Here is a 12,074-nt window from a genome sequence, read left to right as displayed (position 1 = left end):
GACATGATTCTAAAAGGTTAAATGGTCCTGGTAACCATTTATTAAAAAAAATATAGTAACATTGTTTGCGGTCTAAAATGACAGCATTGGAAACAAATGGGAGACGAATTTCATCTCGTGAAAGTGCGGTCCTGCGCTCAAACTAAATTTTACTGAAAGCTCATTTCTTGAGTTATCAACCTCAAATTTGGAACACAGCTTGTTTAGATATATGGCTTTGATTTTCTCACAGTTTTAGAGTAAAACATGTTTAAAATATATATAATCATAAAAAATAAAAAAAAACACAAAATAAATGTCATATCTTTCATATCAAAAAGTAACAAAGCACAGAACTTGCTGCGATTTATTGGATGTGAAGAAAGCTACAAATAATGTTAGTGAAGTTGTTCACTCATCGACTGAAAAAAGCATAGACCAAGCAAATGATTCTTAAGATATTGGTTCATCAAAATGAGAATCGATTAAAATTGAGAAAACAATATTTTCAACTCAGCCCTAAAGTTCATTTTATTTAGTAAACTGAATATGTCCCGTGGGGTAAATGACATTGTATCACTCGAAGCTGAGTGCCAGTCACAGAGCCAATGGTTAAAATTAACAAAGCTTACTGGCGATTAAAGCATGTTATCACTCAGAAAATAGGCTTTCCAACTAATGTAAATCAATATTTACATAGTCTAAAAGTATTGAATTTGTCTCTCTCTCATGTGAGACAATAATCAGGTGGTCAGCCTGATCCTCACCTGTCTGAAGAGCAGCTCTTCCTCAACTTGTCTCTCTCTCTGCTGGAACTCTTCGTCTTGTTCATCCAGAGGTTCCTGTTTGATGATGACCCCGTGAGGAAGACCCTCGGAGGAGTCTCCCAGCCCCTGGTGCTCCCGCAGCTCCTCTTCCGTCTCCTCCGGGTGGCTCTCGTGCTGTCGGCCCGGCTCGTTTGGCTTAGCCATCATCTGAGAGAGGTGGAGAAACACATCACTTCATCTGATCAATCAGACTTCTACACATACAAATGAATCATTTTATTGGAGAGTACAATAGGAATGTGTATTCAACAGTGTCTTGGAATAACAAATTAAAATTAGCAATGCTACTAAATTATGCACTACCGTTCAAAAGTTTGGGGTTAGTAAGATCTTTTTTCCTTTTTTTGAAGAAAAAAACCCACTTTTATTCAGCAAGTATTTATTAAACTGCAACAGTTAAGACATTTATAATGTTACAAAATTTAATTTCAAATAAAGACTTTCGTCTGAAGGTTCAATTCATCAAAGAATCCTGGGAAAAAAAGATGTATCAAGGTTTCCACAAAAATATTAAGCAGCACAACTGTTTTCAACATTGATCATAATAAGAAGAAATGTTTCTTGAGCATCAAATCATCATATTAGAATGATTTCTGAAGGATCATGTGACACTGAAAACTAGAGCAATGATGCAGAAAATTCAGCTTTGAATCACAGGAATAAATTACATTTTTAAATCTATTGAAATAGAAAACTTTAAATTGTAATAATATTTCACAATATTGCTGTTTTTACTGTAGTTTCGATCAAATAAATTCAGCCTTGGTGAGCATAAGAGACTTCTTTTAAAACATTAAAAAAATCATACTGAGCCCAAACTCATGAAATGGTAGTGTATTTTTCCAAAGGGTAAAATAAATATATATTATTATTATAAAAAATTAAAAATACATGAAAAAGTACATGATCAGATTTTTTTGTTTTGTTTTAGGTTGTAGTGTAACTAACAAATTTGATCAAAAGCATAAGCCCTTAAAGTCAGCTTAAAATTGACCCTATTTAATTTATTAATACACCTTTTTTAAACATCAAATAGCCTGTTTCATTTAGAAATGCATTCCTTAATGGAAGTAAAACAGGTTGTGAAATTTGAAGAACAGAAAAGGAATTCATAAGAGGATGACTTCAGAACACATCTGCAACACACAAAGATCTTCAGAGTCAAAGCTACAGTTGCATTAAATAACATTCCTGGAACAACAGGAACAAAAGAAACTGTCCTCTTGGCTCAAGTTCATGCTGTGACAGCTGTGTCTAACCCTATCACCGTGGCAATGACAGCTCTAGCCCCGCCCTCACCCCTGCACACACACACACACACACACTGGAGTCGGGTAAAAACACGGGCCCCTGGCACTGTGCCAAGGGAACATAATTGACGTCAGAGCGCTCTGCAATTGCCTCATCTGTGTGCTTCATTCCAAACAAGCTTTTCTTTTTTCATATTCTCCTTTGTTTTCCTCCCCCTTCCTCGCCACAACTACATCTCTCCCTTCAGCTTAGTGAACATGTTCATGTCATTTCTTTGGAAAAGGAATCAGCCAAAGCCAAACTGACGGGAATAATCCAAAATTTGGGGACAAACATCATAAATTTCCTCACGAGGATGACATGCTTTTAAATGTCTAGTTGCCACAGATACATTCATACTAGATAACATTTGAAAGCTTAAAAACTTTCCAAAAACATCTCAACAAAAACATCTCCCAGGCCCAGGCAGTAATTTTCAGAAAAAGGTTCATAACATCAAGCTAGACCTTCAGTCAGTGTTAACAGCTCAGCACACAAACGTTGGCAGGTATGGCTTGGGTCATGAATATTAATTAAGTTATTTGAATTCTGTCATTATTTATCCATCCTCATGTCGTTCCGTTGGTAAACAATGGTAAGCAAAGGCTGTCAAGCTCAAAAAGTGACAATACAGCACCATAAATGTAGTCTTGAGTACTATATTTCTGAAACCAAATGATAGCTTGAATGAGGAAAGCACCGAAATGAAGACAATATTCACTGTATAGCTGTCAAACACCTAGGATGGCAGCGATCAAAATCGAGCAAATCACCTTTTGAAAATAAATTGACCCTTCAAACATAAATATTGTATCAATTATATCATTACGCACCTAGATGGCGACAAGTTACCGTTAAAAATGTTACCCGTCATTGAATCATTCATTCAAGTGATTCGTTCAACAATGCTCATTCGTCAAGTAATGAAACAAGTGAAGTATTTATGAGTGAGTCATTGAATCATTCCATCTCTATACGGAAGAAAAAAATTGTGATTCTTAATTTATCCAGAATTGTGCCGGTCTAATTCCCTGACATTCTTCACCGCGGCTGCTCTTAAATCTCATTCATGGACTATTAAGTTTCACACATCAGAAATATGCCAAAAAGCTCACATGAATTTATTGTCCAGAGGCCACACATATAAAGTGCAAAAGTGCAAGGTGTGCAAAAAAAAATTTCCGTGCACCTTGCACTTTATTTGTGGCCTCTGAACAATACATTCATATGATGTGCCCTATTTCTCGTGTGCGGAACTTCTTTAGTAGTTTTTAATAGCAATTTTTGAATCTGATTCTATTCATTCACCTGTTTTGGACTAGTGTCTGGCACAACGCTTTTCTGTTCTCTCCATTGGACTATTAAGTTTAACATTTTACCATGTTTAAATCTATTTCGCATATTCTTTTCCTAAATGCATTGTATAAAATGCACAAATTAAGGCCACAGATGTCATGCACTGGACCTACTTTGATATGCAGAAAACCACATGCACAGATTCACAACATATGCCTTCTCACATCTCCACAGCAAACTTCTAACTTCTAAAATATAGGAATGCACTGAAATCTAAACAAGCGTAAGCATTGCTTGGGAAGCATTAAATCCTCTGACATCTGCTGAGCAAAGAGGCCGTATTCCCGGAAGCCCCGAGTGTAGCGCTGAGGTGATCCACACCCAGTGATCTCATTCCGACATGTTTGTGTGCAGGCATGGATTACCTCCATAACTAATCTATAATGCACATTCGCAGTGGTGGGTGGGGGGGAGAGCACAGGCATTAGAAACAAACCAAAAACCCTGTAGGATAATGAGCCAACACTAGTAATCTCTACAGACTTCACCACACACTCCGTGAGCAAACATGAGGAGGAATAAAATGGGGAGGTTGTAGTTTTCCAAATTCATTCTTTTCCCATAGGGATTTAAAATCCTTCAATGAAAAGTTCACGAAGCAAATCAACAAGACTTTCATTCATTACCACATTGCAAACTTCGCTCCGAATCAAAAAATTATATGAAAAAGTATATAAAAATGCAGACATTTAGTTTAGGAAAGAATTAACTGCTCATCCCATCAAGCATTTTTATTAATATTTTAATAAAAAGAAAAATAATGATGGTACAATACAAAAAATACTGATTTATAGTTACTGAATAATGCTTTTTTTTTTACATTTATTTGCAAAATACTTTGTTATATACAATTATATAAGAAGCTTAAGCACGTAGGTAGACAAGCCATATTCATCCATAATTTTCCAGCAAAACATTAGGAAGAATATTTTTTTTGTTGCAAAATACACTTCAGTTCAAAAGTCTGCGGTCAGTTTTTTTATTATTTTTTTTTTTTTTAAATAAATTAATACTTTTATTCAGCAAGGACACATTAAATTGATCAAAAGTGAGTTTTGTAATGTTATATAACGAAGAATCCTGAAAATATCCTATCTCGGTTTCCACAAAAATATTAAGCATATTTCTTGAGTATCAAATCAGCATATTAGAATGATTTCTGAAGGATCATGTGACACTGAAGACTGGAGCAATGACGCTGAAAATTCAGCTTTACATCACAGGAATAAATTACATTTTAAAATATATTCAAATAGAAAATTATTTTAAAATATGACTGTTTTTACTTTATTTTGGATCAAATAAATGCAGCCTTGGTGAGCATAAGAGACTTCTTATGCATATATTTTGTGTATTATTTTTTTTTTTTTACATTTCTTTTTGTAAAATGCGAAGGAATTTTTATTTTATTTTTCTAAAACTTCAAAAATTTAAATCTTTTAAGGTGGGACCAGCAGACAAAACAGTTACTTAAACCCTATTTAACGTAATTAATTTAACAGAACTCCAAAATTCAGCACCGAAATTGCGATTCCAAGCATGGATTCAGTCTGGGTCCGCAATGACTGCAGTCCCACATACACACAAACACACTAGCAGAGTGCTTCCGGTCTGACCATATAAGGACTGCACATCCTGCTGGTTGCCATGGTGATTAAGGGAGCTAAAGACAGACAGAATGCTGTACCTTGCTGATGTGAAGCTGCTGCTGCTGGAACTGTTGCTTGTGTTTTTCCAGGAACTGCTGGTGTTGCTGTTGAACCACCAGCTGCTGCAGCGCCTGGGCGTTCTGGGGCAGGGGGGCCGACTGCGTGCGTCCGAGGGGCCGATGCTGCCGGAGCTTATGGATGGGATGGGACTGCAGGGGCACGCCACCCAGGCCTGGGGACACAACACATGGGCTTTAGGTTACACAGCAGATTCTAGTTAGCACTTAGCCCTGAACTAATTAACACCTTTGCCCGCTTTTGCTCTCAGGGGGGGGTGAAGTTTCATGAATACACGCATGACTGAAGATTTAAGCGCATCTCCGTCTCAGTTTTAGGCGGCATGCCCTCGGGTCGCTTGTGAAGCATCTAGTGCACACAAAACTGGCAAGATCCTTCTTAAAAGTTATTCAAAAATGCAACAGAATGGAACAGAACACAGACCTTGAGGTGAGATTTTAAAGTGTAACGATTTCAAACTTAACATGCCGTCCTAAATATGTGCAGCAAAAATAACACACCCCCCCCCCCCCCGTAAAATATGTTTCAATAAAAGTAATAAAACATACGTAAATTGGTAGTGTGTGCATGTATGTGTATAGGGTTAGGGTATATACATATACACACATACATATACACACACACACACATATATATATATATACACACACACACATATATATGAAATTATTCAATATGAAATATAGATAACATGACAATATACATAATAAAATACAATCATATGAATATTTATACAGTAAAATATAAAAAACTGCATATGTATTTATGTATATATCTCATGTGTGCATGTATTTATGTATATTTATATTTATTTATTTATATATATATATATATATATATATACACATACACTCCAGACTAAACTGGGAAGGGTCACAACACTTGCATATTGTTATCTATTTTTAGTTTAATTGCTTCTGTTGCTCTCACCATTGGAAAGTCACTTGGGATAAAAGTGTCTGCTAAATGATTACATGTAAATGTAAATATAAGAAAATGTTGTTTTTCTTATTCATACATTTTTTAATTGCCATTATTGCACACACTCTCCATCCCTCCCAGGGGCTTGACACTTCCTGTTTGTACACTTCCTGTGCACTGGATTTGCTCATCTCCCTGACAACAGTGGGCGGAGAAAAGGTTAGCTCTTTAACGTGATGGTCTATGATGGCACAAATCATTAGTCAGAATTGACTGCGCCAGTGAGGCGTCTCTCTCTCTCATCCTCAGGATAAGTATTGACCTCTTCTTATTGCCAGCCTCCCTCTCCCGTCTCTCGTGAAGCCGTTCCTGGCACATCAGGAGGCTAATTAACACCGCCTATGATTAATTTGATTAAAATGAGCCTTCTTTAGTGCGTATCGAAGGAAATTGAATCCAATTTATAAAGGACGCTGCATAACCTATGCTGGACTAATTACAACCAATAAATGCATGACAACCGCAGGGAGAACGGAGCGCGACGCATTAAGATCCCGCGAGGCCCCGGGGCACCTGCGTGTTTGGAGGCCCCCCTTTGCTGCAATTTTGAGATATAATGTGCAAATAATGGGAAATTATGTCACAAATGTGAGAAATGTTTGTGTATTACGAGAATCAACGAACCATGCAAATAATACATTTGAGTAATACAACACTCGCAAAGATTAATGATTAAATCTAACATTTTTCCCAAAATGGAAGCAGTGGTGTAAAGTGTGTCAGATGCTTTAGGGTAAGCTGTGCCAATGTGAACCTGCTGCACATTTTTAAGTGGGACCAAACTTCCTTCCTTTCAAAGAAAATAAGACGTTTTCTTTACTGAGGAGCTACATCAGGAACAGAGTCTGGAGAACTGCAATATTTCATATTTCCCTACAACCAAAAACATCAGCTGAAATGTAGAATAATGCCATAATCTGTTCAAGAAATAATCTTTTTATAAACTCCCCTCCCCCTCTTCCTTTGTTAATGTTTAAAACATAATAACTACAAACAAACAAATACATAAATAAAAGTGAACATATTTTGAATATTAAACTTTATATGGCTGGTTTAAGGATATATTAAAGAAAATGTAAATAATAGCTAGTTAAAACATTTTTTTGCAACATAGTGCATTTTTATGTTTTATAATTTCGAATATTGCACGTCTCATGCCTAGTTTACAGATATTTAAGAAAAGGTGAATAATGACAAGAAAAATAAAACTTTGAAACATAATAGCACATAGTCATATTGTATTTTTAATATAAATAAACAAATTGAAAGTAAAAAAAAAAAAGATTATTAAACTTTACATGCTTCGTTTACAGATACCTTTAAGAAAATATGAAAAATTTATTGAAACATAATAGTGCATTCTTATATTGTATTTTTAATATAATATAATATAATATAATATAATATAATATAATATAATATAATATAATATAATATAATATAATATAAGAAACTGTGAATAATGAAATATAAACACTGAAACATAATAGTGGATATATTGTATTTCTAAGATAGATAGATAGATAGATAGTAATATAATATAATATAATATAATATAATATAATATAATATAATATAATATAATATAATATAATATAATATAATAATAAAGTACCAAGGATTCAATTTACAAGGCAATATATTCTATGGTAATATGTTCTAGACATTCTCTTCTCATTTCAGTTGTCAGCTGATGTTTTGAAAAATAATGCATACATTTTTGCTTTCTTTTACCAGAGACAACAGTCAGCGCTCTCCCCATCTCTGCAGGTAAAAGGTGTCCTGGTAACATCACTATTGGTTATTATGACTGAGACTGACCTGCGACCATGGAGTTCTGAGCGGCTGACTGCTCCAGAAGCACCATATGCTGGAGGAGTGTGTTGTGTGCCGAGCCGCTCTCCCGCTCTAAGGAGGAGGCAGTCAGGTAAGACGGCAGGTGGGCTCCTGGCATGAACGGAGTGGTTATGGGTATTCCTGGCACTGCCATTCTGTCACCATCCTGCTGGCCAGATGCCATCTATGTGAAAAGAGAGAGAGAGAGAGAGAGAGAGAGAGAGAGAGAGAGAGAGAGAGAGAGAGAGAGAGAGAGAGAGAGAGATCATAAGCCAAAAAGAATACAGGGCAAAGAAGAGAGGACATTCCCCCGTAAATAATTCTTGCGTGAGGATATTGCTTGCGTCAGTAAGCTGTGGTCAGCCATTGTCTCTCAAAAGGCTCTTTTTGAAATGCCACTGGTGCTGAAAAACCACATGTGGCAACCTGACGGTCCAGACAATGGAGTCTCTATGAGCGCACGCAAGAGGGCCGGCCCCCCGATGGAGAAAAAGAAAGATGGACTCACGCTGGAAGGGCCGGTGGCTGGCAGGCCCAGGGTGATGTTGGGAAGGGAGGGCGATGTGTACAGAGACAGCTGGCTAACAGGACCCTCTCTGCCGGCGAGTCTGTGTGCCAAAGATGGCTGGAACGACACACACACACACACAAACATATGCACAGATAAATAAACCCCACCGATAAAAACAAACAGCTCTGTCTGGTCGCTCTCCGGACCCCTGCGGGACGCGTCTACAGAAGGAGACTGTCGACGTCTGAAAAACATGCATGGAAACAGCCAGGAAAATTGCAGGACACTTCCCAAAGCAACATGACAAGTGTGACCACCAATAAAACTGAGCTAAAACTAAAAAGTAAAGAGATTTACAGGTCCATTTAAGAATACACCAATAAGCCAAAAGAGAGATGCCATGTGTTGCAGATATGTAATACTTATTAAGAGGCTTTAGGCACAATGAAGGAAAGTGTGCAGAAAAAAAGAAAAGAAAACTATTTTATAAAACGGTGCCAAAGATACCATGGCACATTCATTTGTATAATAATGCTAATATAATTTATTAATAATCTTTAATCTTTAATAATCTATCTTTTTTTTTTAATCCATTTATGAAAACCCTAGCAAACCCCAGTTTGGGAAAGTTTCCCATGATAAAAACTTTACTGCAAACGTCTACATGCTATCGTGATCTTAACCAGTTGTGGTCATAGCTTCATCACCCAAAAAGTCAGAGTCACACTACAGCTGGTGAAGTATACCGTGCTCTGTACCTCCATTGGACTGTTGGAGATGGATCCAGCGATGCCGTTCTCATTGGTAATGTTGTTTGAACTGTTGTTGGGTGAACTTGGACCGGAACCAGGAGCACTGCTACATGCCGATTCTGAGGGAAAATGGGTGTGGAAAAACGCACTTAATTTGGTGTCAGTCAAATCTGCACGGATGTTGGAATCATGGCCTAGCAGTCAGGTCATTGATCTGTGGTGAGCATGCAGGAGACACAACTTACCCACTCTTCTGCCAATCATTTTTTGACATGTCTCTACTTTCACTATGAATAAAACATGAACTATGTTCAAGATGGATGCTCTCACCTGCCATGTCCAGAGAGCGTTTCTTTGCAGTGGTGACCTGCCCATCCTTCCGCCGAAGCAACGGGCTACTCCTGCGCTCCGTAACTTTCTGCTTCAGCCTGGATCGTAGCTTCAGGTTAGGCTCAGATGCTAATGGGAAACGGAAAGAGGACAGTCATTAAAATAAAGCAAGAACAGGATAGATATTTAATCCTGCAACAGTGCTTACTAAACAGTGCAACTAAATAGAGAACACACACTTAGGCTTTGTTCCAAAACTGCCTTTTTGTCAACTGCATACCTTTCCTTAGAGTGAGCCCTAAAGCCATCTCATCACCTATTACGACTAGAAATGTTTCTCAGTGGAGAATTGGGATGTTTTGGTCTGATTTTAATTCATTCATTTTATGTATGAATGAATGCATGTATTTAAATGTGTAATTATTGAATTATATATATTTTTTCTAATTCATTATAATTCATAAAGCATTCTATACTGAAAAGTGTGGATGAAAAATAGATAAAACATTGATTATTTTACATAGTATTTGTGTACAAGATACTTTATGCTTAAGCTCACTATTTGTATATACAATTTACTGTATGACATTGGTATGTATGTACAGGTATGTATGCATTTCTGGATGGATGGATGGATGGAAAACTTAAAAATCCTGATTCTCCACTGAGAAAGATTTCTGCTCATAAGCAGTGAAAAGATGGCTTCAGGACTGATTCTGCAAAATACAACTGTTAAAAAAAGCAAGTAGTTTGAAACTAGCTTGACCTGAACCAAGCAACTAATTAATCCTTATAAAAGAGGCCATCTCTGCTCACTCATTATGTTTGTGAATTCAGATTCCAGTTGAAAAACAATGGTGCAATACAGCATTTGAACAACTTCCAGCCTGGCACGGCAACTTGCCCAAAAGTTTAATCAAGTCTGTCTAAGTGTAAACACTGTAAATGAATACCCTTGGTTCCGAGTGCTTTCAGTCAAACAGTTTGCAAACACATGCTCTTGGGAGTGCGACGTAGCGTGTCAGAACAGGCCTGCCACTGAGGCCACGCACAGGCCTGGCCAGCAATTAATAAAATGAAAGCTCACCGAGAGGGTCATGCCTATTTGAAGCTGTCATCCAGGCACGGACGTTTCTCCCATTAGCCACGGCTGACATTTTCACCTGCTCACATACTCCAACAAAGACCTCTCAATCCCTCTCTTGCCCCAATTGTGCTTTGGCGCTTGATCCTTGCTTTCGTTTGTGACCCATTGTCAAAATATGCATGGCCCAGAAATGAGAGCACGCAAAGTTCATTAGGACCAATGCACTCAATAGTAATTTAGAACATAACCTCATCTGCAGACACTAACAAAAGCCATGAATAAACCTGTCAAAGTGTTCAAATCATACACACAAATCTGCCCTGGGTGTTAAGGGGCACGCTTTTCCAGCCATTGAAAAGATTTTTTGTAATATTGCAAAAAAAGAAAACGCTTTTTTTCATACACCATTTAATACCCCAAGTATTTAAGAATAAATCTAAACATTTCTGCTTAAAACAGGAATGGGTAAGATATAAATGGGCTAAGAAACTAAAACTTATATATAATTAATGTATATTATATCTGGGTAAAACTTATATTAGATGTTGTACAAGATCATATTATTTAATGCGATAGCAAGAAGTTATATATATAGGGAGGCAGTACCTAAAAAATCTGACATTAAAAAGTCTATAAATCACTCGTTTTGCAAAGTAACAGTGTCCAACAGTCACACCAGCAGGGAAAGTTGCAGCGGGACGCCACGACTCTCTTGCCTCCCCTGAGCCCATTGACTTTTAACAGAACCCCTAAAGTGTGAGCTGGGTTTGGAGGGGGGTAATTGAGAATGAATGGGGGAAAGTCACGTGAGAGGAGGGAATTCCTCCATCGTGCTATGATTGGATATGATTGGTTTTGATTGGATATGATTAGTTTTGATTGGATATGATTGGTTTTGATTGGATATGATTGGTTTGTGTGATAAATCCTGCCTTGTTTCGGTGCGCATTCGCAAATAGGTCTGAATGCAAAACATTACGGTGTTAATGGGAAGACTTAAAAAGTAAGTAAACAACTCATCCACATATCACTGCTTTGTCACGTAAAACCAAACTCGAAATGGCCTGAAAACATGATGATTGTGGGTTTTTTAAGTGAGCAATCAGTTTGCTGAAATTAAAGTTAGGCCTAGTGTTTGTGACCAGTGTTTATCGAGCTTGATGACTGATGATCTGAAAAATAAGTTGACCATAAAAAGAACAGCTCAACATTAGTTCTACAATAAATATATTGTTTAAATTGTTACTTCCTTTAAAAATGCTTAAAAACACGAACTTTTTGATAAATAGAAAATGAATTGCATTGTTAATGTAAAAATACAATCTAAAATTGTATTTGGTTTGGCAAAAAATTCTGATTATTTCTTCTTCTTTTTTTTGGGGATATGAAATGCTGCAT

At 36.9% G+C, this 12,074-nt stretch overlaps 1 protein-coding gene across 4 annotated transcripts in view; it reads right to left on the bottom strand.

The window, feature by feature from the left end:
- Positions 1 to 12,074, bottom strand: part of hdac4 (histone deacetylase 4) — a 210,924-nt gene that overhangs the window by 57,343 nt on the left and 141,507 nt on the right. For 2 of the 4 annotated variants that reach the window (XM_079880503.1, XM_079880505.1), the window contains 6 exons: positions 9,590 to 9,718; positions 9,254 to 9,378; positions 8,505 to 8,621; positions 7,982 to 8,180; positions 5,140 to 5,333; positions 747 to 953 (listed from right to left, as the gene is read on the bottom strand). In XM_079880503.1, coding sequence (XP_079736629.1) covers positions 747 to 953; positions 5,140 to 5,333; positions 7,982 to 8,180; positions 8,505 to 8,621; positions 9,254 to 9,378; positions 9,590 to 9,718 — 971 coding nt within the window. The remainder of the gene's footprint in view (positions 1 to 746; positions 954 to 5,139; positions 5,334 to 7,981; positions 8,181 to 8,504; positions 8,622 to 9,253; positions 9,379 to 9,589; positions 9,719 to 12,074) is intronic. The other 2 variants (XM_079880504.1, XM_079880506.1) reach the window with 1 other exon arrangement.

This window comes from Squalius cephalus (assembly GCF_949319135.1).
Source record: "Squalius cephalus genome assembly, chromosome: 9".
In the NCBI taxonomy this organism is placed as follows: domain Eukaryota; kingdom Metazoa; phylum Chordata; class Actinopteri; order Cypriniformes; family Leuciscidae; genus Squalius; species Squalius cephalus.
The sequence above is the reverse complement of the archived record's forward strand: the minus strand, read 5'-3'. Positions and strand labels throughout refer to the sequence as shown.